This window comes from Amblyomma maculatum, chromosome 7, assembly GCF_055883805.1.
Source record: "Amblyomma maculatum isolate TAMU_Amacu chromosome 7, ASM5588380v1, whole genome shotgun sequence".
NCBI classification, from domain to species: Eukaryota; Metazoa; Arthropoda; class Arachnida; order Ixodida; family Ixodidae; genus Amblyomma; species Amblyomma maculatum.
The window spans coordinates 6,944,196-6,970,454 of record NC_139350.1 but is presented as its reverse complement, the minus strand read 5'-3'; the positions used below and the strand labels follow the sequence as shown (position 1 = coordinate 6,970,454).

Here is a 26,259-nt window from a genome sequence, read left to right as displayed (position 1 = left end):
TTACCAGTTGAAAATAACGACTAATACTCTCTTTACACGGGCAGAGTTAACCACGGTTAGCGTAACTGCGGTTACGCGAAACCGTGGTCAGCCCATTTACATGGCAGACCAAACCATGGTTACATCCATAACCGCAGTTATCGCAAACCGAGTTTGGCGACCTCGGTTTGCGTTGTTAACCGTGGTTATGGCGGCGTGTGTTGACGGAGGCTACTCGTCTGCAGCCGAGTGCGCGAAGCGTACGAGCGTGTCTACTTCAGCAGTGTACTAGTTTGCCCGTATTGAATAGGCGATGTCTACTGTGCCACCCGACGTCTTCGGTTACGGCCTACAACCAAGCGTGTGCGTACTGCAGCCCCATCTTGTGTCTGCAGTATCGTTTGCGCGGCTTGGTGCTGAGCGCGGAACGTCAAAAAATGCGCGCTGTTAGCTTTATCATGATAGTGCACAAGTTCGCAACGCTTGCAGCATTTACCGCGGCGGTGAAGCGTGCGAGCGCAGCGAACGACGGCGGGGTGTGTAAACCCCTAGTCGTCGATAAGCATAACCTCGGCTAAGCATAACCGTGGTTAAGCCGGCCGTGTAAAGAGGGTATAACGAGGCGCGATGCATCAACTCGTGACACGCCAGCGCCGCTTGTGGTGTTTTTGTTAGCAGTACGTTTACAGGGACATTGCGCCATCTGGCGAAGAGCGAAGAAACCATTTCGATTTAAGGATCGAGGGAATAGGGCTACGATGCTGTAGAGCATGGAGGAAGGAAAAAAAGTGTTTCCTTCCTCCATGCTGTACAGCACCGCAATATGGCGCGGGAGCGACGCCGGAAGAGTGGCCTTGAGTGGAGTGACTGGAAGAGTGAAGCAAACAGAATCTGAAAGCAAAACTACAACGTATTTCAGGCCCCTTTTCCGTTAGGGCAGTTTTAGGCAGTTTTAGGCACCGACGTCGGAAATAGGCATTTATAGGCACTATAAAAACAGTATTAAACATATTGTCAACGCCTAACTGCTCATATGTAAAAATGGTGGTCCTACGAAGCATTGAAAAAAATAGGCATTTGCCTAAAATGCGGTCTGTGATGATAAAGGTACAATTTTTTTTCCAAAAGTAACCAGGTTGCATGTTTCGCTTGTCGCTTATATTCTAAAACCAAAATTGATTCCCAGAGGATCACAACTTGTTAAGAAGGGAGGACAGGTGGTCGCCTTTAATTTGTACATATTTACAGCTTCAGAACTTGCATGAATTCTCTACTACCCGTCTGAGAAGCGGAACACGCAGCCTGGTTACTTTTGGCAAAGATGGTACATGCTTTAGAATTGGTTGTATAAAAAGAAGACGCAATTCTGGAGAAAGGAAAAGACGAAACAACGCGCAGCCTTAACATTTCTTCAACGAATAAACTAATCGATTCGTTTCTTTTTGAAGCTTATTTTTATGCTTCGCAATCTTTGTACGACTATTTGCAGATGCAGAATTGTGAGCTGAACGGATGCCGTGATTTGGACCAGAGCCACGAATACGTCCGGACAAAAATGGTGCATTTCCTCAACGACCTCATCGACCTCGGAGTGGCGGGCTTCTACGTTCACGCTGCAGAAAACATATCGCCGGACGACCTGAAGAGAATCTTCGATGGCCTGAAATATTTGCCCACTACCATCTTCCCCGAGCATTCATCGCCGTTCGTCTACCTGCAGGTTATCCAACCTCAGCAGCGCGGAGCTGTAAATGCCTTTCAATACCACCCCATTGGCAAGGTCACCGAGTATGGCTACGCCAGCTTTCTCGGTACGTTGAATGTAATGTGATGACCCCCAGCTGGTAAACTTTCCATGAGGTTAGGTGTCGAGAAATACCTTTTACTTGAAACACTCATACCGTCTCTGATGGCAGCACGTTCTGCGCGAAATGCGCCTCCCGATCGAGATGTTTTGTGCCGCTGTGAAGAAGCGTCAATTCCGAGAGCACTGCAGAATCTGCAGTGAAGAAATGCGAAAGTCTGAGCGTTGCTGCTCCGCACGGTACATCGCGCGCCCCTTGTCGGATCCAAACCAGCGTTCTGTTTAACGCATTAGAGTTCATCGATGTTCTATAATTGGTTTACAGGAAAGGAAAGGCGCGGTATCTGTAACTCGGAAAATCTCGCTACTATCATCCGCACGGTAGACAATGAGAATTATGATGTGCGTTTCACGATCTCGGACGTGACGCAATTGGTTAAAGCGCTAGGTTGGATTCTGATGACGTCATCAGGATGACTGACAAATGGAATCTATTGGTATCCCTCGGAATCTCGAGAAGTGGGGCACTTCTCGCGGACGCACGGACGGACACGCTGGCGAGTCATGAGCCATAAAATTTGCTTTTGCTTTAAAAGAGAGGGGTTCAACGCTGCTGAACCGAATGTGGAGCGAAAGCGGCTTCAGTACAAGAGTACCGGGCTGCGCAGCCGACCGCCGGCAGCTGCGTTTCTATGGAGGCGAAATGGAGAGGCGTCCGTTTGCCGTGCGATGTCAGCGTACGTTCAATATTCGCAGGGGTTCGAAATTACTCCGTTGTAGGCATAATCTAATTCCATGCCCTGCTAATGCGATGCCAGCAGACACTTTTCTGCTCCACTCGGACTGCTCTTCGGGGCTGTGCGTGCATGCGCAGTTCGGAAACTATCTTCTTCTCTCCGCACCGGCACGCACATCTGCTGAGAGGCCGCTACCCTCCTATTTCTCTCTGTAGCGAGTACAGCAGCGAAACTCCTGTTGAACGGCGCAGCTGGTTGACATATGGTTACAGCGCATTCGCAGCCGCGGCTTGTCACGCACGGCTTGTCACGCACGGCGACCTTGGCTTTACATGCCGTAGTGAAGCTTTCACTTCAAAAGGAACGAGTAGTGAACGACTTGCAACCAGTATTGAGCAGCTACAGCTCTCTCATTGTTTTTTTAGACACGAATAGAAGGGGTTTGTGGGACAAAAGATTCCGTACTCTCCTTGGCCCAGCTGGCACTGGGCGCAAAAAGTGGGGAAAAGGCTAATCCTTGCCAGGTTACATAGCAATTTCCCAATTGACAACGGCCTAAACAGTTTTATTTTACTACGCTTGGTAGAACCGTTCTTCAGCTTGGCCTGTGCTCTGTGCGCCGTGGTGTGTCGCCCCGTGCGCCGCTCAGCTACGCTCAGCAAGGGGCTTTACGCTCAGCTGCATCAGGCGCGCCGTCGCCATGGCAACGCCATTGCCGTAGCAACGCGATAATCGCTCGCTCTTGCACTCGCTTCGCGGCGGTTGCACAGAGGCGAGGTGAACGCTGCTCAATCGCATTCGCTCGCTCTTGCGCTCGCTCCATAGGCAAGCGATCGACTGCCTTGGAAGTGATCTCCACTGATATCTTTGGGTGCAACGAAAAGGAGTTAGTGCTCGTGACCAGGGGCATCAACAAAGACAAGGACTCTTCATTCGTCCAAGCTGTGGAAGAGTGGTTTCACTGGGAGTTATATCCGCAACAACCCAAGTTAACCAAACATTGGGCCAGAAGTTTGGACTTGGTATTCCATAGAGTGTCACCAGAAACAACATGCGCCATCAACAAAGCAGAAACCAAGACACACTTCTTCACTGATCACAACAGCGTATTCATTGGTATTGCCACCTGGTGTCTCCATGTTCTTGCTTCACCTGGAAGAAGAGGACACTGAAGTTGACTCTCGCGTGCTGTGTGCCGAACTTCGCCTGCTGGTACAGCTTCGCCCCGGCGTTTTAGTCAAGTCTAGCCCTGTTGTCCGTGACATATTTTGGTGTCGGCGCAGGGTATCGATCCCAGTATATGTCCCGCACTCCTCCGCATACCCAGGATTCAGGTCCTGTGCCAATCGACACTCCTGTTCACCGCGCTAGCCGGAGGAACCTAGGCCTACCACCTGAGCACGGGCCGTTGGAATTCACCACCGCAGCCGCCCCTCGACCTGTCATGCAAACTCCAACGTACTACACTCTACAGAGCCCAAGACTGCCTAAGGCTTTCCACGGCTGTCAGACGGAAGACGTCGAAGACTGGCTCACCCAGTTTGAACGGGTCGCCGCATTTAATCAGTGGGACGACGCCGCAAAGCTCAGGAACGTCTTCTTTAGCCTGGAAGATGGCGCTCGTACTTGGTACGAGAATCGTGAAGGCGTGCTAACATCGTGGCGCGAGTTCTGCCGCTGCATCCTGGACACCTACACCAGCCCGGATCGCCGAGAACGAGCAGAAAGGGCCTTACGCTCTCGAATACAGATGCCGAACGAGACCATAACCATGTACGTGGAGGACATGACTAGGTTGTTCCGACGATCTGACCCGGCCATGCCCGAAGAGAAAAAGGTGCGCCATCTCATGCACGGCGTTAAGGAACAACTGTTCGCTGGGCTCGTGCGCAACCCGCCGAGCACAGTTGCCGAGTTTGTTTCGGAAGCAATCACGATGGAAAGGATGCTCCAGCAGCGGTCTGCGACCTATGACAGGCCGGTACTCGCCGCTTCGCTCACTGAGCCGCCTTCAGCCTTCGGGGCTAGTCCGGATCTTCTTCGCGACATCATCCGCTCCATTTTGCGCGAAGAGCTCCAGAAGCTTTTCGGTGCTCCCCAGCCGACGGTCAGCTCTGTCGCTAGTATTGTCCGAGAAGAACTCCAGCAAGCACTTCGGCCTTCGGTACCAGCTGCTAACCCGCCATCCTTTTCCACCGAGGCCTGTCGGCCAACGTATGCGGAAATCTTGCGACGTCCCCCGACTGATTCCACGCAATTTCTGCCACCCGACCAAGGCTCACTTTATTCAGCCCACCCCGAGCCGTACAACGACAACCGCCGACCACCCCAGCGAAAGGCAGACCTGTGGCGTGCCCCAAATCGGCAGCGCCTGTGCTTCCATTGCGGAGAAGCTGGTCACCTGTATCGACAGTGCCCATATCGACAACTGGGACTGAAGGGTTTCCCCATCGACATGCGTAACCCTCCTTTAGGCCAACGACCCCGGGATATTGAGGACTACGTAGCCCAGCAGCGCATGGCGCCAACTTTTAGACGACAGTCACGATCTCCGTCTCTACACCGACTATCCTCGCAGCCCAGCTCATCCGGGATGGCGCAGCGACGGTCGCCAAGTCCGAGCCGGGAAAACTAAAGACAGCGACCTCAGGGGGCGAGGCCGCTTCAAATCGACGCGACGAAGACCCCCCGACAACGCGACCTGTGAGTGACCGCGACTTGACGGCCCCGACGACAGTTCGTACACGTGAACACAGACTCTCGCTGGATATACCCGTGCTCCTCGACGGCTATAAGGTTAGCGCATTGGTAGACACTGGTGCCGATTTTTCGATTTTAAGCGGGAAGCTAGCGGCGCTTCTAAAAAAAGTGATGACGCCATGGTCTGGCACGCAGATTCGAACCGCTGGCGGGCATGTCGTAACTCCGAGCGGTCAGTGCACGGCGAGACTCCAAATTCGCAACTCCACGTTTGTTGTAAGTTGCCTTGTAATACCTGACTGCTCCCGTGACTGTATCCTTGGTGTCGATTTTCTTCGGGAGTATGGGGCCATTATCGATCTCCGGAAGCGTACCGTGACCTTTTCAACTGAGAAAGCGGATGATACTGACACCGCAGACCGCCAAAGCCACGCCCCTCTTCGAATTACCGCCGAGAGCGTTTCTATTCCGCCCCGTTCCAGTGTTTTTGTGACCGTTAACTGCGATGAACTGCGTGACGGACCAGCGGTCGCTGAGGGCAACCAGTCCCTTTTGCTCACCCACGGCATCACCTCGGCGCGGAGTCTCATCCATCTCCGTAACGGCCAATCTGAGCTCCTGGTGACTAACTTCACGAACGAGCCCCGCCATCTTTTCCGCGCTACCGCTATCGCATTCGCCGACGCCTTAGCGGACGTTTCTGAATGTTTTACGTTCGGAGAAGTTGAAAATGTGCCCCCATCCCTTGATCGTCTGGATATTAGTGCAGATCTCTCGGAAACACAGCAGCACGACCTACGTTCTCTCCTTTTAAAATACAGTGCTTGTTTCGCGACATCATCGAAAATTCGGCAGACGCCTCTTGTGAAGCACCGTATAATTACTCCCGACGATGCCCGCCCTATACGCCAGCAGCCGTACCGCATCTCAACAACGGAACGTGAAGCGATTCACACACAGGTTCAGGAGATGCTTCGTGATGGTGTCATTCAGCCCTCCAACAGTCCGTGGTCGTCCCCTGTCGTGCTTGTGAAAAAAAAGGATGGCACCCTTCGCTTCTGTGTTGACTATCGAAAGTTGAACGACATCACTAAAAAAGACGTCTACCCGCTGCCCCGTATCGACGATTCGCTCGACAAGCTTCGTCGCGCCCAGTACTTCTCCTCCATTGACTTGAAGAGCGGGTACTGGCAGATTGAGGTTGATGAGCGGGACCGCGAAAAAACAGCTTTTGTTACCCCAGACGGACTGTATGAGTTTAAAGTGCTGCCATTCGGCCTATGTTCAGCGCCGGCTACTTTTCAGCGCATGATGGACACCGTTCTCGCTGGCCTCAAATGGCAAATCTGTTTAGTTTATCTCGACGACGTTGTCGTGTTCTCTGAAACCTTTGGAGAACACCTTGAACGCCTTCGAGCAGTATTAGATGCCCTCCGGTCAGCTGACTTGACGCTCAAGCCCGAAAAGTGCCACTTTGGCTACAAAGAGTTGAAGTTTCTTGGTCATCTTGTGAGTGCCGCAGGCGTTAGGCCAGACCCCGACAAAACTGCCGCTGTCGCAAAATTTCCCGTTCCTACCACGAAGAAGAGTTTAAAACGTTTCCTGGGTTTGTGTGCGTACTACCGCCGCTTCATCGCCGACTTTTCCAAGGTAGCCGCACCCCTGACCCGCCTCACACGGGATGATACACAGTTCGTGTGGACCGCCGAGCAACAGGAGGCTTTTGCGGAGCTACGCAGACGACTGCAAACTACTCCTGTTCTTGCGCACTTTGATGAAGACGCTACCACCGAAATCCACACCGACGCCAGCAACATCGGCCTTGGCGCTGTACTCGTACAACACCAAGCTGGCGTGGAAAGGGTCATTGCGTATGCCAGCCGCACGCTCTCCCGCGCTGAAACAAATTATTCCACTACTGAAAAGGAATGCCTCGCAGTTGTGTGGGCAACTATGAAATTTAGGCCTTACCTCTATGGACGCGCGTTTAAAGTCGTTACTGACCACCATTCTCTGTGCTGGCTGGCCAATCTCCGTGATCCATCAGGGTGCCTAGCACGATGGAGCCTTCGCCTTCAAGAATTTGATTACTCCATTGTGTACAAATCTGGTCAGAAGCACGAAGATGCTGACGCGCTGTCGCGGGCACCCGTTGGATTTGTCGATAACGCCACGGATGACAGAAGTTTTCTTGGACTACTGAATGCCTCAGATATAATGACCCGACAGCGAGCTGACCCAGACCTTCGACCTGTCATTGACCATCTGGAGGGTCGCGCTGCTGACGTCCCCCACCAGTTTGGAAGGCACCTTTCTGCATTCTGTCTTCGGAATGGCGTTTTATTCAAGAAAAACTCCAGCACTGTTGATCGAGCGCACCTCCTTGTCGTGCCGGCCGACCTTCGCGACGACATCCTTTTTGCTTGCCACGATGAGCCCACCTCCGGCCACTTAGGCTTTGCACGCACACTCGCTCGAGTTCGTCAAGCCTATTATTGGCCTAAACTTTCTGACGCCGTCCATCGCTACGTCAGAGGCTGCCGCGAGTGTCAACGTCGGAAGGTACCACCTCTCAAACCCGCGGGTTTGCTCCAACCTATTATTCCACCTCGGACGCCGTTTGACCAAGTCGGCATCGACCTACTGGGCCCATTTCCGCTGTCATCGACGGGTAACAAATGGATTATAGTCGCGACTGACTATCTCACACGTTATGCGGAAACCAAGGCAGTGCAGCGGGGCACATCAATTGAGATCGCTCAATTCTTCATGCAGCAAATCGTGTTGCGTCATGGCGCACCGTCCCTAGTCGTAACCGATCGAGGCACCGCCTTTACGGCACAACTCATGCACGACGTGCTCGAGCTTAGTCATACCAGCCACCGAAAAACTACTGCATATCACCCGCAGACGAATGGCCTCACGGAGAGACTCAACAAAACCATCGCCGACATGATCGCAATGTACATAGACTCGCAGCACAAAAACTGGGATGAAATTCTCCCCTACATCACTTATGCCTACAACACGGCCACCCAAGAGACGACGCGTTTTACACCATTTCGCCTAGTCTACGGACGTGACGTTCAGACGATGTTGGATGCTATGCTTCCGAGCTGCACAGATGATCATCCACTCATGCCAGACGCCGAACAGTTTGCTCAGCGCGCTGAGGAAGCACGTCAACTTGCCCGAATTCACATTCAGCAACAGCAGGGCACGGATGCACGCCGCTACAACCTCCGTCATCGACACGTCGCCTACCATCCCGGAGAGAAAGTTTGGGTATGGACCCCGGTGCGTCGGCCCGGATTGTGTGATAAACTGATTTCCCGTTACTTCGGACCTTACGAAGTTCTGCGCCGAGTCACGGAAGTAACATACGAAGTTCTCCCAGTGGGTACTGTGCAGCCCTCGCGTCGGCAACCACGCTCCGAGGTCGTGCACGTCGTCCGCATGAAGCCCTATTTCACGCGGTAGTGCGCTATGTACTTGTTTCGTTGTCGCGTAGGACACCTTACCTCGCACTCCGTCCCTTATTTCTCTTTTTTTTTAAGAGGGGGAGTAATGCCACCTGGTGTCTCCATGTTCTTGCTTCACCTGGAAGAAGAGGACACTGAAGTTGACTCTCGCGTGCTGTGTGCCGAACTTCGCCTGCTGGTACAGCTTCGCCCCGGCGTTTTAGTCAAGTCTAGCCCTGTTGTCCGTGACAGTATAAAACAACTACATAAGATACACTATGGCTCTATCTACGTCGAGAAACCAAGCTAACCCAAACATTGCTCTCGTAGATCTTTAGCGTAACCAGAGTGAAACCACAGCCATTTTTTGTAGCGAAAGCTACATTGGCCACATTTTTGTCATTTCGCCGTGCCTGTCCGGTGCCTGTCCGTGCCTGTCCGAAGAGGGAAGGACAAGAAGTCGTGGGAGGCGGTACCTGGCAGCTTGCATGGCCGAGCACTAACTAGACGTAGGGCTTCCTGACATTACGTTTGGCAGGAGCTGCCAACTCGGGCCTCTCCTTTCATATGGGAGGGTGATATCAGAATCAGCCTGCCAGAACCGTTTGCATTCACGTTATCAATAGGCACGTTCATACGGCTTGGTTAAAACGGCGCTTTATATCTCGGCTGGTAGCTTACGCTATCGCGTCCTCGTGAAGGTGGGAGTAAAATAGAGAGATAGAGGTGCCGTAGTGGAGGGCTTCGGACCACCGCGCTATAGAGGCTTTCGCCTCATTGCACTTTATGGGTAAAAAGTGCCCCCTATGGCATAAATATACTGAAGAGTAAACTATGTTGTGCAGAAGCCGAAACCTAAGCTTAGCCATGCATTTCCGGAGTATTCCACTACGGCGTCTCTCATAGCCTGAGTTGCTTTGGGACGGTAAACCCCACAAACCAAACCAAACCAAGCTCTGGCGAAACTCCAGGTTTAACCACAAGCTAAACAACAGCAAATGTTCTGGTGTTCGCTTTTGAATGGGGGCAAAATGAGCATAAGTCCAGGTCATTAATAAGGAGAAAACATTATAAGTTTTGCTGATGTACTGAAAATATGTGTACAAAATGTGTGGGCAAAAGGGGAGGACAATAAGCGCCCTGTCCCAGTGCTTTAACTGGTATAGTACAGTGATAGGGGTTAGTGATTGATGATTAGTGATAGGATGTGAGTGGTTCCGAATTATTTATTGGCGATTAGCGATATAGAGGTCGGTGATTGATGGTTAGTGAATGGGAATAATAATGATAAATAATGATAAGTGATTAGAATTAATGAAACCAGTGATAGGGAATTAGTGATAAGAGATTAGCAATAATGTGATTAGTCATAAGTGGGTTGGCTTCCCGTATATGTAGTGGGCTCGAGTCACTTGAAAGCTGAAGATCCCGTGAAAGTCTTTGGTTTGAGTCCCATGGAGGTTGCGGTTTCACGTAGCAAGGTCACATCAAAGTCAAGTTACATGAGTATATCACGGGGCTATGAGAACGCCACGCTACAGGAGCGACGCCATATCGCCAATCCAACACTTACAGGAGCACTACAACGAACGCGCGCCAAGGGACACGGTGTACCATCCAATCGCACACTTGAAGGAGCACAGCAACCAATGCTCGCCAAGGAAATAAATTTGCACTTTGCAGCACGAGCTATGGCCTTGCTCTCAAAAACTACACAAGGCGCGCGATGCAGAATAGTGACCGGTGTCTACAGCGCGCCAACGGTGCTCTGCGGATGAGGTCAGCGCCATTCAATGTAGGATCTTGGTTTTAGTTGCGCGTCATGTGAGCATGCGCGGCCAAAATAAAGCAGTGCCTACTCACGGTTTCTCGGTCTCACGCCCATTCAGTGTTTGCGCGTGACGCCATCAGAGCCGCGTTGAATTATATCCAAGAGTAATATTTCAGGGACACTTAAGCTCCGCTTCTAAGAGTATGATGCGGCAGCGTTAACAGCCCCCGTCTCTAGATCCCCGCCCGCATACTCATTTCGTACGTGTACTTTACAACTCTATTAGTCACTAGTCCTTTAATATGGGCTTCTAATGTCTCGCGGCTGATCTCCACACTGCGTAATGAAAGCCTCACATAAGCTCCGCTTAATCAAGCTGCACAAACAGGCTTTCATGACCAAGGGGATGCTAATCTTGTAGCATGCCATCGTGATCCGGCCGCAGAAGGCAACAGCCTCAGCATGCCTGATAAGCACGCGCAGTTTGTTCTTTGTGGCTGCAGGAATGAATGCCGGCGGTTGGCTGTCCCGTTCCCGCCTGGCTCAGCGGGCCCTGTCAAAATATATTTGGTAGTGGAGACTATTCATTTCCACAAATTTGGGGACTCCGGACTTCGCGTTTTCGCTCTCTGCTCCTGCCGTGCGCTTGCATCAGCCGCTTCGCTAGGCCTACCAGCGCCCGGAGGTCGAGACCTCGCCTACCTTCCATCATGCAAGCCATGGCCACGGATTCCCCTACTCATGTACCATCTCCGTCGCCTCACACGGCGCCACCCCATGAGTCCGCGGTCTCCGCTCTCAAGCTTCTTGACCACTGGTCATCGGATTCGGAACTTTGGTTCACCATTGAGGCCTTGTTCCGCCTGCACCGTGTCACTTAACAGGTGACCATGTTCGACCACGTCATTGGCACTCTCACGCCTGCGACTTTCGCGACGTCCTCCGCTTTCCGCCTGCCGATCGTCCTTACGATCATCTTGGGCAACGCTCATCCAGCGAACTTCTGAAATGGAGCCGTGTCGTCAGCAACAGCTGCTTACCTCAGAAGATGTCGGAGATCCCAAGCCTACCGAGTGGTTGCGTCGCATGACCGCGCTGGCTGGAGACTCCGCTGCCTCACACGACAGCGCACTCCTGCGGGAACTCTTCCTACAGCGCCTACCCCCGCAGGTGCGCGTGATCCTGAGCGCATTCATCTCACACTGGAATCCCTCGCTGCGCTAGCTGATAAAATCATGGACGTCGGGTTTCCCTCTGCGGAATCAATTCATCGTCCTCTTGCCCCTCAGTTGCCTAGCGCAGCTGCTGACGATCATTATGCCCTCCTCATCGATGCTAGTGAGGAGCTCACTCGGCAAGTAGCGCGGCTTCGAAATCGCCGGCCGCGTTGCTCAACTCCACCCCCTCGTACCAGCCGTAGTGCTCCTGGAAATCATTCTCCACCCTCCAGAACCTTTTGCTGGTACCACCGCCGCTACGGCTCTCGCGCACGGCAATGCCGCCCGCCCTGCTCTTTCCCGAGAAACCGTCCGGCCGAACACTGAAGGCGACCGGAGTTTTCGGGCCCTGATCCAGTCGCCTCTTCCATGTCACTGATCATATGACGGCTCTTGTCGCTTGGAGCGATACCACTGACCGCTGTTAGGTTTGGTTCGCGTGCGCCTGGGTAGCGTACCGCTGCCAGCAGTTATTACGTGCGGCGCGCGGCCCCTCGGTAGCGTTTGCCTGGCGGCTCCGTGGACGGCGGACGGCATGAACGGTCGCAGCGAAGACGAGGCGTCTTCTAACGAAACAACCTTTACTAAAACAACATGAAGTAGCGGGCAGAGAAGCTGACCCGGAGAGAATACCGACACTCTCACACAGCTGGTGTCTAGCGTCGTAACAACGGCGCGTCAAAGTAGTCTCTATCTCAGCGGAGTCGGCCGCTGCTTTTTATAGGTTTTCCAGTTCACAGGGAAAGGGTAAACCCTCACAGGAAATGGAGAGCCAAACACGTTTGTACACGACGGGATGACTCAATCGCAGGTGGTCCGACCTCATTTCCTCCACCTCCTGCAGACGGGCGAGGGCGAAACACTCTCCCTCGAGCTCCAGGCTTGGCCAGCTTTTGCACACACACGCACGCACACACATTTGGAGCGTGGCAGGATCACGCTCAGACTTCTCCGCGGGAGGAAGCGTTGCGCGGCCGATGAACGGCGCCGAAATGGCCGATCCGCTCGCGGTTCTGCCTGTTGCTATGCGGTGGACGCGTCAGCTGTCCCACTTGTCGGTGGAGAAACGTAACACCGCCGCATTCAGCGGCATCAAAGCTGCTATTGTTGGTGCATTTGCTCCTAGTTCATCCCAAATGTGACGCGCCCACGTCTCTCATGGTTGACGCGTCGGACACTGCTCTCGGCGCAGTCTTGCAACAGTTCGTCGCTAGTGTTTGGCAGCCAATCGCATTCTTTTCCAAGAAGCTTGCGCCCCTTGAGCGCCGCTACACCATCTTCGGTAGCGTTGGCCTTTTCACTTTTAACGCACTTTTCATATCCTGACTGACCACAAATCTCTAAAGTCTGCGCTGGTATCCCGCTGTTCCGCCTACGCTCTTCGCGAAATCACTCCGCTCCCCTACATTTCTGAAGTTACCTGCCTAACAGGTAACTTCGGGACAGCGGCAGGTCTAACATAGTTGCCGATGCTCTTTTTCGTCAATGCGACGGGAAATGGACGGCCAATCATCGACTAGGGCTATGGCTGCCGCTCAACGAGCCGATGTCGAGCTGCAACGGCTTCGCACGCGAGGCACCACTCTGGTGTTGGAAGACATTTTCCCCCTTGACTGCACCGTTCCTCTCGTTCGTGATACGTCCACCAGTAGCCCTCGCCCCCACGTGTCTTCATCATACCGCCGAACCGTCTTCGATGCTTTCCATTCTTTGGCCCATCCTGGCATCTGCGCAACTCAGCGCCTCATCACGGCTCGTTATGTCTGGCCTAGTATCAACGTCGACGCAAAGTGATGTGCACTGACTAATTGCGGCTCCTCGGATCCTTCCCGTCCCTGAAGCCATCTGCACATCGATATCGTCGGCCCACTTCCTCCCTGTGGGAACCACCGCTACCTGTTAAGTTGCATTGACAGGTTCACGAGATGGCCTGAGGCGATGCTCCTTCTGGACATAACAGCGGATTCGAACGCAAGAGCACTCATCAAACTCTGGATAAGCCGGTATGGTGTCCCCTCCACCATTACAACTTACTCTCGTCGTCAATTAGACACATCATTATTTGCTAATCTATCTCGGCTCCTTGGCATCAATCATATTAAGACGACCTCTCACCACCCGATTTCCAACGGTATCACTGAGCGTTTTCAACGACAGTTGAAAGCTTCACGTATGGGGTCCGCTTTCCCTGTACCATGGGTTGAGCGCCTACCCTTCGTCCTACTTGGTCTCCGCACAACACTTCGCAGTTACCCTTTTACCTGTGCAGCAGAGCTAACGCTTGGCATTACTATCTGTGTTCCTGGCGCGCTCTTCGAGCCTTGGCACCCACGCCTGCTGACGTCATAGATTACGCCTGCCGTCTACGTAGCACTATGAGCACCATCGTTCCACAATTGCAGCGCTAGTATTCTCGTCGTATTCACGTCCCCCTCGACCTTCAGCGGTACACTCCCGCCTTTGTTCGTTACGACGCCGTAGCTCCACCCTTACGACCGCCCTACGATGGTCCGTTCTAGGTGCTCCGACGTGCTCCTAAGCAATTCCTACTGCTGTAATAATGGCAGGGAGGACACGATAGCCACTGATCGTCTCAAACCTGCTGACCTTGAATCAGACGTCATCGCCAACTGTGCCACTGCATCCCCTCCCAATCGCGCAGTTCTTGTCGTGTACGATTCGCACCCACAGTATCTGCTTTTCGCCGTTCCCCTTCGCTCGTAGCTTCATCGCTAGAGGGAGGGGGGCTGTAGCATGGCGTCGTGGTCCAGCTTAAGAAGATGACAGCCTCAGCACACTCTCCAGGCACGCGCAGTGTAATCTTCGTGACTGCAGGACTGAATACCGGCGGTTCTCAGTCCTGTTCCTGCCTGACTCAGCGAGTCCTGACAGATAGATTTGTGGAGACCCAACAACGAGTTTGTCTGTGATTCATCTCCACATCTCCTCATTGCGTTGGTACAGGGTCTCCCGTAAAGCTCTGGGACTAGCCGACCTAGAGACATGCGGGCGGAATCGAGGCCTTGCCTTCTTCGAGTGTAAATGGACACATTGGCAATATGCATTCAACAGCATGTTTGACCAAGCTTCGGGAGCCTGAACGGCCTGTGCAGAACGTGTGTTTGATGGGTCACCACTGCAATAAGTTTTATTGTGCGACTGATGTGGATGCATAACACCATGACAACTTCTGGTCCTTATGAATATCATCAGAATTTAAACTTTATCAGGCGAAATCTGCTGCTCTTACTAGAAATAATGCAGACAGTCAAGCATTTCCATTATTGCTTGCCACTATCATCGTCTCCATCATTTTTATGGCCTGTTTTGTTTCCTTTCGGTTGTTTTCGTTTTTTTAGCCCATCACTGTTAAATGCCTACAGTTCTCAGTGGATACCCTGCAGTATTTAAAGCGCGTGCCCTTCACTGCATGCTTGCAGGCGCCTCCCTGCGCAGCGTGGATAGAAACCGGCCGGGCAACATCATCCAGCTGACGGCGGATGAAAGACTGCCGCTGATGAAGAACGGGATCGTCTTCATCCAGGACCATCTGACTCAACGTGGCAAGACACCTTTCTCCAACATGGCCATCAACTTCTTCGATAAGCTGTTGCTTGAGGTTAGTGGGTAAAGTTCTAGCATGGCATATTTCCAGATTCAGCGCACATTAGTACCCACGTTAGCACGTTAGTAAAAAGGAATCGCATTCTATCAGGTAGAGCTGAAGAACAAAACGCATAAGCGACATTCTTTGACTTTGCAGAGAAATTATCTTCAGCAACACTTTGCGAATATGTACAGAGCCGTCTACTCTTAGGATGAACGCGCACGGTGCGAGGCCCCCTTGATTAGAGCGCTGTTAGCTCCAGGTCGCACTGTACCAGACCACTTTGCCTCAATGCGCGGCCGTGTTGCATGTGGCGGCGCTTCGAAGCTAGCGAACATCTCCTAGCGTGTTCACGCTAAAAGCTGACAACCCTGTAGTTTCCTGTTTCTGTTAGAGAGAAGCATGGGCTTTGTGATATACTATAGCTGTAAGCAAAAAAGGGGAAATATTGGGTTTTCTTCATGAGCACTTAGGCGTTACATTGCGGCCTGATATTACATCAAGGTTTTGTATTTCCAGTGCGCCTATATTCTTGCGATTGCTAGGTGCTTCGAATAAGACCGAAAAACATTTTAACCAATGTGCTTGTGGGCTTTATTCTTAGGCTCTTCTTTCTTCATTAAACCTTAAATCATGCCTTGTGCAGAGGCGTAAGAGGCTTTACCGTCTCGTTTAAAGAAAGTAGCGAGATGAAGCCACGAGATCCCTACCTAGAGAATACTAAGTTATGATTCACGCGCTGCGCTCCTAGATGGCATTTTTCAACAGACTGCGGAACGCTTCTAAATGTTCGGAGCGTGCAAAATAATGCAGAGGCGAATTCAGCAATCAATGGCTAGGAGAGTATCAAAACACTTGTACGCGAACGAGAGTGTCAAGGCAAGCCTCAGATGAGAGCCATGAATAAACACTGAGCCCTGAAGTCTGTCGCTGGCACTCCCCTCGTTCCAGTGACAGAATTCACAGCGTGTATAGTCAGTGACAAAATATCACGGGACGCAAAATTCATAGCAAAGAAATTTCTTCGGTGCCTCGGTAGCAATCCAGCGGTAGGGGCCGGCAGCGATCGAGCGTTTGGACCACGCTTGTCTGCTCATACATCATATATGCTTTTCATTGGCCTACTCTGTACCATGGCAGAGAGATAATCTATTTTAAAGAGAATCCACTTCTCGCAAACTTTTCTTCATTACTGTATGAGTGACTCACCATTGGCACCACTTACGGCTTACAGCTCCACCGAGGCCGATCGGTCAAGCCTAGTGTGGTGTGTGTGTGTGCGAGTGTCAGTTCAATGCTTTCTTCGGCACGGAGACATGAAGCTGAGTAGTGGGGCACCATGCCTCGTTAATAGTTTGTCTCCATTACCTGAGCCCTGTTCAATGCCGGACGCCTCGCCCAACTTCCGTGCAGCCTTTTCTCAGCCTTAATTCCTCGCCTATGCCCTCACAACTGGCGCAGTCGACCTCGAGCCATGTCGGAAACGTCCCCACTCGCCCGCCTGACGAAGTAACCCGCCTTCCTTTTCTCCCGTTCGCTTCCCCCGCCCGCCGTATTGCCGCCTCCCTGACCTATGAAGCCTTTCGCCCTCTTCGCCTGAGACGTCTCGCCTCTTCGTTACTTGTGCCGCCCGGCCGATAAAGAGTAGCTCGCTCGCTGTACGTGAGCTCTTCGCGCTGCTCGTCTTTCGCCGCTACACTTGTTGTGCTGCATCGTAAATCGCCATGTCCCTCGTGAACTGGAACGAGGCTACGCCGGAGGACCTCGCGGGCTTCACTGCAGGTTACCTCCGTGAAGAGCTGGCTCGCCGAAATCTGGACGCTGCCGGATCGAAGGAAGATGTCATAAATCGCCTTCTCGCCTTCTCGCCGACATCGCCAACAACCGCACAACGCCACCTCGTTTGCTTACCCCGGACTCGACCGCAGCCACTCGCGCCGCTTTCGGCGAGTCTTGATGCAGCCCAAACAACAGAGTTGCTCATGGGTTTACTCCAGCAACTCCTCCATGAGTCACAGCGCTCTGCAGCCCCGCTTCAAGTCACTACTCTGCCAGACCTGTCCGCTTCACTTTCAACACACAGTGGTGACGGCAGCATATCAGCGTCTCACTGTAATTAAGTGTTGGAGCGTACTCGAAACCTGGCTTCATGGGAACCGTCGACACTTCTCACCGTTGCCCTGGAAAAGCTTCGTGGAGCCGCATCTGATTGGAAATCCGTCATTGGCCGCCAATGCCCAACACGGGAGAGTTTCAGGCAGGCCTTTCTAGAGCAGTTCAGTGACAAGCTCACGTTGCTGCAGTGGCAACAGGCAGTTACATGTCGCATGCAAGCACACGGAGAGAGCCTTGTTAACTATTCTCTGCAACGTTCAAGCTAATATCTGGTTGCCCAGTTGCCCTCACCGACCCTTAGCGTATTGAGTATGCCCTTCAAGGTACTGCCGACGCAAATCTACCTACCACCATTGCTGCGCAACGTCCAGCCACAGTCGCAGCATATATGAAAATAGCTACTCAATTTGACCAGACATTAGGCCAATCATCTCTTCGACTCACGCGCACAGAGAGTTCAGGTGCCAAAGTACCAATGTCCAGGCCAGAGCGCCACAACGCAGCACAGAGCGCATAAACTCCCAGTCTTGGTCAGACAGAACCGACCGGCCACAGTGCATTTCAGTTCTCCTGCCAGACCAACGAAATGCTCGCTACCACAATATCTCTACTAAGCACGGTGCCCCTGCCTACCGCCCTGGCCAGAACCTGGCAGCCGCTGTGTGTTTTCAGTGCCGTCAAAAAGGACATCGCGCATCCAAGTGCCCATAAAAATCCACTGCTTCAAAGTCTACCGTGTATCCTTCCTCAGCTCTCCACAGCAGCCCTTCTGAGACCCTTGATGGATCACTGGTTCAGTGTGCCCTTGTCTGTGCCGTTATTGCCGGGATTGGACTAGTCGACGCATTTCCTGACAGTGGATATAAAGTAACACTAATTTCACGTCACCTAGTCAGCTCCTTGCCCCTCCTGCCCTGGACAAGAGCTCCCTTAGTCGTCGTCGGAGGAACATCAGTAACTCCTGCTGCTGCCGTCTGCTTGAAGCCTATCAGTGGTTTGGTTGAGCAGCTGCCCTTGACAATAATCCCGTACCGTTTATCTTGGGTGAAAACTGGTTTTCTTCAAGCCACGCACAGTTAGTATTTCAACCACCCATGCCTACTGAAATCCGCATTCCCCAACAAACAGAAATTGCTGTGCCATGAACGACTGTTGCCTAGGATGTCAAATGCTGTTCTTCTCCAAGGGTCAGCTTTTGTGCCTGGCCACCACAGCTCAGCAGGCCTACAAAGATTGCCTCTTCCCGGACCAGACCAGCCCCTGTAGGCAGCATTGTCTTGCCAAGAAGATGTTTCAAAGAGGTGCAACCACCCCTCTGAATCTAAGCAAGCTGCTTCCCCAACAGTTGAGATTTGCATCGATCCATCCTTGCCCACCGCACAGATTGGTAGCAACTTGCAAGTGCCTCAGCAGCAAGAAATTACAAGCCTCCTGTCGAAACATGGGTATTCGCTCGCGGAGAGGATGCCTTGGGTCTGTACGAAGGTGTGGAACATGCCATTGACCTTCCTCTTGATGCCGGGCCATACAGTCGATCCCCTTACCGCTATTCCGCTGCAGACCTAGAGGATCAAAGAAGCCCACTTCTTCGCCAAGACATTATTCTCCCAGCCTCAGGACCTTAGGCATTCCCTGCAGCGGTTGTTAGCAGAGGTGCTAAGAAGCGCCTCTAGGTTAACTATGTGCCTCTAAACAAGATGACAGTGACTGTTGTTGAGCCCCTTCCACATGCGGATGACATCATGGATGATATTGCTGGCTTGTTGTACTTTGCCTGCCTTGAACTCAAGTTTTCTTACTGGCAGGTTCGTACCCACCATGGCACTTTCATGTGTACCCGCACGCCATTTGGACTAAAGAATGCACCTGCCACTTTCCAGCGTTCCATGCAATTCATTTTCAGTAACTTGAAGCCTTGAAGTGTGGTGTGCGAGTCTACTTAGGTGATGTTCTGATCTTTGCTCCAAGTTTTGAAGAGTTTGTTAGGCTACTATATGAGGTACTCTACTTCCTCCGCATCAGTGGATTCAAAGTTTCACCCGACAAATGCAAGTTTGCCTATGAATCTATCAAGGTTCTTGGGTTCATTATCAATAAGAACCGCAAGCAACCTGACCCTGCCAAAGGGGATGTCATTCTAAGAATTTCCCAGCCTACGAACAGCAAAGCAGTTTTGTCATGGTTCCTGAAAGCAAACTTCTACCGCCGCTTTGTAAAGGATGTCTCAAGGATTGCATCACCTCTACGAAGTCTGATCCGGTCTGGAGAGTTTTCTTCGCCCAGTTCCAACGAATTCGCACAGCATTAACAGAAGCACCCGTGCTGGGCCATTTTGATCCAGATGCCCAAACGACTGTAACAACGGATCCCTCGGGAACAGCAGTTGGTGCCGTGCTCTCCCAGAAACATTGTGGCAAAGAAACTGCCATTGAATCTGCCAGTCGCGCACTCACTGCCGATGAGAAGTTACACAGTAATGTTTGGGAGTATTTTGGCGTGCATTTGCAGTCAATATCAAGTTTCGCCACTACTTACTTGGCAAAACATTTTGCCTGCTAACTGACAACTTTACTGTTGCATGTTTGACAGCTAACATTAGGCCTTCAAGTCGTTTCACAGCCATGTTGATGGACCTTATTGAGTTCGAGTTTACTGTGCAGCACCATCCTGGTCGCCAAAACGTGGTTGCTGACATGCTATCCCGCTTATCTGCTGCAGTTTTCCACTAATCACAGCCGCTAGCAGCTGCACAAGCAGCAGACAAAGAATGCCAGGGTCTTCGTCGCTCTCTGTCATCTACGGAATCGTCAGAACATGACATTGCCATTATTGATGACATCCTGCACCATACTGATCTGACTACAGCCACACAAACCATTGCAGTGCCAACAAATATGTGCCAAGCTTCACTGGAAGTGGTTCATGACGGTGGAGGCCACATGGATGTTGCCCGAACCCTGGCCAAATTGAGAGAACGATATTGGTGGCCGAACCTTGCAGCCTCAGTGACTCGCTACGTCACAGCCTGCAGATCTGCCAAAGAAGCAACCGCCCCGTGTCTAAAAATGCTGGCAACATTGGCCTAATGCCAATCTCAGACGTTCCTTTTGCTTTAATTGCCATTGATCACATTACATTGCCAGCTGCTTCTGGAAAGAAGTATATTTTAAATTTATTGACTTCGCCATACGCTTCATTGTTCTAGCAGCCGTGGCTTCAATGTCGACTAAAGAGGTCGTAGCACATCTGCAGTCGGTGTTCTTTCGGTTTGGTTGCCCTGACGATTGCATGTGTAACCATGGTGCAGCCTTAGAAGCTCACCAGTTTAAGCAGTTCTTGCGCATGCATGGTGCAGAGATTCACTACTCGGTCGCATACCGCGCAGCCAGCAATGGTCTTGTCGAAAGAAGCAATGGAACTTTAGTTTCCGTCCTTCGGAAGCTGTTCCCGAACGACCCTGCCTCTTGGCACAGCAAACTTGAAGAAGCTGCATTTGCCGTCAACTCAAGCTACAGTGCCAGTAGCCGCTTTTCTGCATTCGAACTACTTTACGGGTACGTCCTTAAGCTCCCATATCAACGTCACCGTCACGCTGCAACCAAGACACTTCAAAACCGCCTGTTTATGTTGCCACAGAACCGGACTGTCGCAGCAGGCAATACCGAAGAAGCACAAGCGAAACGAAAGACAGCATAGGATCAGTCTGATAGGGATCACTCATTTCAAGTCGGCCAGTTCGTATGGGTACGCCGCCAAGAACCCGTAGCAGATGGTACTGAAAAGCTAGCTCTTGAATTCATTGGAATGTGCCAGATCACTGACCAGAATACTCCTGTGACATTTGTGGTCACCCGCATCACTGTAAAAGGACCCCGGGATCGACCTTACGAAAGAGCGGTGCACGTCTCTCAACTAAAGCACTATGTTCCACCATATGCCGAGCCCTACATCATCCAGAGCCAGACCTCAACGCATGACCCTTATAGTTCTCCTAGTGGTAGTAGAAATGACATGTCCCCATCAGTAATGTGTACAGATCATGAAATCCCGCCTCAAGTACCTTCATCGAGACCGCGCCGTCAACATCGGCCACACGAGCGCTTGAAAGAATACTCTCTCCCAGTGAGCGCCTAACGGCACATTTCGTTGCTTGACCAACGGGACTTGGTCTAACTGAGAGGGGCCGGATGTGAGCGACTCACCACTGGCGCCACCTACTGCTTACAGCTCCATCGAGGCCAAGCGGCCGAGCCTAGTGTGATGTGTATGTGCGAGTGTCAGTTGAACGCTTTCTTCGGCGCGGAGAGCTGAAGCTGAGTAGTGGAGCACCATGCTTCGTTAATAAAGTTTGTCTCTATTACCTGAGCCCTAGGGCCGAATTACGGGACTCGCTCTGAAGATTTACAGCGTGACGTCAAAATGACGACGCTTTGACGCCTCGGTGAGACGTGAACGCGCAACGAAAATTGGAATCAACCAATGATCGCCAGGGTGCCGCCCCGGGCCACTTATTTTCACGGCACGATTTTTATTTACACATCAAGGAGCCGTTTGCTAACTTTTTTATAGATATAGCGTGTGAATAAATAAACTAAAGATTTATTTTTTCAAGTAGCCGCATTTCAAGTTCAACGTCGTAAAAAAAAACCAAGAGCTACAGTTTCGCAAATAAACGCTCTCGTGGGTAGCTTCTGTTGCCGCGAGAGAGCGCTGGTAGAGGTAAACAAACCGTGAAAATGGCGCTTTGCAGTAAAACAGCTGATTCCACGGCCAGTGCCGGCTTTTGCTCATCTTCTGAAGTCAAGGTACTGTGTGATTGTCCTAAATGCGCGGAGAAATTATATCGAGAGCAGTTTAATCGGGGCTTTGCTTATTTTTCTTTAGGAAACAGAAACAAAAGAAAAATCGACCGCGGAGCACAGAAAATAAACTTATGTCCACACGTAATATCTCACACACAAATGCTTCAGTTAGAACGAAAACGAGGAAAAGCAACGCAGTTGAGCGTACACTACCAGCCTCGCTCATTTTCATTCGTTTTGTACTGCATGTCGCCTTCGCCTCCGCCTTTTGCTTTGGGCGCACTGCGGAGCCCAACCACCCTTCAGCGCCAACTTTGCAGCAGTTGAGTTCAGCCATTTGAGGCGCGCACTTGCTCACCGTCAGTTATGAGAGGCCGACTACCTGCGGAGACTTGAAATCCTCTGAAGGTAAAAAAAAAAGAAAGAAAAAAGAAAGATCGGAGCACGCATGACAGCCGCATCGTCAGAGCGGTCGACTGCAAGCTTCATCACAGTTCATCGGCGCATTCGTCGCACCACCAATCCCCTTTCACGTTTTCAAGTCGAAATAGGCGTCGAAACAACTCGCCGAACAAGTAGAACGCATTCTCACACACCGCCCTTCGTCTTTGCTCGCACCGGCGTTGCCGTAGTCACCACTCACACCACTCCACCACGGACGCCGCCGCCATTATCGCTCTAAAACGTTTTAGACCGCCTCATTGCGCTGTGCAAAAATAGTCTAAAACCACGGGCATAATTAGGTGCGCGACGTCATCTGTTTTTTCGCCTCCGCGACACAATCGCCGCATCTTGTGAAGCAACGTTTTAAGATGGCGACGGCGACCAATAGGAGCGGACGTTTTAGAGCGCTCTCAATTATAGAGCGGCCCGTAATACGGCCCCTGTTCAATGCCGGACGCCTCGCCAAACTCCCGTCCAGCCTTTTCTCAGCCTTAAGTCCTCGCTCATGCCCTCGCAACTGTGCAGTGAAAAGGAGTATAATTACACCTCGAGTTAGGTAAATTCCATGGTTTATACAGCATAAACACTTTGGTATACGCTAGACAATATTTACTTAAACTAGACTTAACGACTTGAGTGCACATCATAAATACACGTATCCGCAATTTGAGCGCAGTGTTTTATTCACAGAGTTTTTTGCTGGAGTTTTTGGCCATTGCCTACTAATTTGCACTCAATTGCACCAACTGTTGAGCGAGTTGGTGCATTGCAACCCCGTACTAGCGCACACGAACAAAGAGAAAGACTTGGACAGTACGATCTCTTTGTACTGTCCACGTCTTTCTCAATCCTTGTGCGTGTACAGACTTTCCACATTCAGAGGGAATCTGGGAGCGTGTGACCACCGTACTTTCAGAGCTACTGCCGCCGTGTGCCGGCTAAAATAGCTGGCACCAGCTGCAAAGAGAAGACATACATGCTTATTGCGCATGCGCCTTTACCGCAAGTACCTCTGGGATTTCGGTGGCAGCGGCTCAGAATTCGCGTCGGTCCCGCGCATCCTGATTCCCTCTAAGTGTGAAACAGCCAGCACGTCTCTGAGCCCAAGACCTATAAAAATCACTTAAAATTATGTGCCGCAGAAATGAGCAGCACTCAACCTGAAAGAGAATTACTGGCAGCGTTAAGCAGCTAACAAGCTCGTTCATTACTTATGCCTAAACGCCATTGAATAGGGAAGGCTGACAATTCGTCGCAGCGCTTGAAATCCATATAGTTTTTTCATATAAAGATGTAGGTAGATCTGCGACGACTGGTTATAGCAAATGCAATCAAACAGTGCGTTCGAGGCTGTACCGCCTCAGCTGGGGACATGTAAATCGGGTCCATAGCCCTTGGTTCGAGCATTCACGAAATTGCCTCTGCAAATGCTTTGAAGTTTGTGTCAGAGTGCGTCAACAGCGAATGCTGCTTTGTATGACGACGCAAACATTCCCTGTAAGAATGCTCGCTTAAAACATGAAAGGTACTTGCAGTTTAAACTCCGCACAATTTAAAGTACTGTGCAGATTGTAAATGCAACCTTCACAATTTTGGTCGTCCAGCCTCAGCGCATTCTGTATGCGTTGCATTGTCACTAAAGAGGTGACAACGAGACGTGGCCACTTAGATTGGAGAAATTGTTTATCAGCACTACGTTTGCTGTGCGATGTAGGTGCACGTTAATATCAAGTGGTCGAAATTGTCGGAGTCCTAAACTACGGCGTATCTCGTAGCCTGAGTCGATTTGGGACGTTAAAATCCACAAACCAAACCAAACTGTTTTGTCTGACCTTCTTTAGCTTTCCTGTGACTGAAATTTAGTGCTGCAATGTTTCCCACTAAATTTAAGCCAAACACCAGCTCTTTTCAAAGTGGGCCCTATTCATTTTCATTCAAGTGCATACTGACCAAAATGTCAATAACCTTTCCAAGAGCCAGCGAAAATACCTCTGATGCATTTATATTGGTTCTCTAAGACTAAATTTGCGATCTAGAAATCACAAACGCGCTATCGGCCAGGTGAATATTGCACGATCCGCAGCTCAAATAAAATTAATGAAGTGAGAAAATTTCTTACCACTGCGTGTACGCAATTCGATACGTTCACGCGAACAAAGGTTCCAGAATCCTCCATGCCGGGCAGTGACAGGTGAAGAGGCATCGGAGGGAAACTTCGCTTCAAAGCGAATCATTTCACACGCGCGCAGGCCGCGGAAATAAAATTGACACTTAAGGACTAGGAAGAAAGAACGGGGTGGGTGTTGTTAGAAATGGAGAAAACGGAAGGCTTGGTCCGGTTTTCCTGACAAGCTCGTGCTTGCGGTCACATTTAAATCGCTTAAAGTGACAGTCTACTGCTGGAGACCAGTATAGAATATAGGCCTAGTCTTTTGGCCATTTGGTGGCAGTAACGAGGGCAGTACACACAGTTTCAGCAGCAACCTATGTATTAAGTTGGTCAGGAAAGACTTGTGTGGGTGGTGGCGCAATGCCGTGTCATTTTGTTGCGATAAACATGATAGCCAATTGGAGCGTCTGAAGTGAATATACTGTACATTTAAGATTATGCCAAAGTGGCATACAGACTGCAGCCACTCTTGTTCATATCAACTTAAAGCCGCCTCCTTTTCTCTCTTTCAATAAATGGCAGCTACTTTCACAATTTATCTTGTTTGATTCGCTTTTTAAATGCTTTAGAAAAAAGAAATCATACCACCAAAGATGCCGCTATACCTGTAGCGGTGCTGCCATCGGCAGCACAATTGCAGAAAAAACGTTTGTTCGCATCTGTCTGAGATATTACTGAATATATTCAGTTTCATTCTTCTTTTTCTATCTAATACTACCTTAGTATTCCAATATAACTTTAACCGAGCCCATTCATTTTACTTAACGTCAGGCTCTGCAGGCGAGTCGTGTCCATATAGTCGCAGAGAGTTACTACACCGACTGCAGATCGTATCCACAATGTCAGGGTTTGCGGACGTTCCATGCAACTGAGAAAACGAAACAAACCTAAAAAAAAAAAATAGGTTACAAATCGCTCTACTGTTTACTCACCTCCACAGCTGAGTACTAGTTAATTAGTTAATTTGGAGATGAAACTTACGAATAACGCAAAAAAATAATGCAGCAGAAGTTAGTAGACTGTCATTTATCTGTACTGTACCTGTACCTGTATCTGACAAATGCTCGATCAGTGCGTTGTTGGAAAAGCCAGAGTAATTATTCTGAAACTTCCCATATCCTACTGTTCAGGCTTGAAAAAAGCAACTATGAACGATACCAACTGAAGTCTTTGCGTGTCACTTCCACGGATCTTCGACTTACTCGAGCGCAGAGGGGCGCCGTAGCAGGGCATTGTTTACGTAGAACCTTACAGTGTTTGTCGATATCGTCAATTCTGGATACCTCTGTTACGGTGCCGGGACTCTCAAGTCGACCATTTTTGACGGTGGCCTTGTGCGATTGCTGCTGTGTGATAAGGCTGTTATCAGATCCGGTGACGTTGAGCCAAACTCTGGACTGACCTGCGACTCCGAGTCTTAGACTGCATCACAAAATGCATATCTTAAGAAAA

General features: G+C 50.8%; 1 protein-coding gene across 1 annotated transcript in view; it reads left to right on the top strand.

The window, feature by feature from the left end:
* Positions 1-26,259, top strand: part of LOC146182667 (alpha-amylase-like) — an 81,706-nt gene that overhangs the window by 42,524 nt on the left and 12,923 nt on the right. The window contains exons 4-6 of the mRNA XM_084609574.1: positions 1,469-1,790; positions 15,110-15,288; positions 22,080-22,196. Of these exons, the coding sequence (XP_084465700.1) occupies positions 1,469-1,790; positions 15,110-15,288; positions 22,080-22,196 (618 nt within the window). The remainder of the gene's footprint in view (positions 1-1,468; positions 1,791-15,109; positions 15,289-22,079; positions 22,197-26,259) is intronic.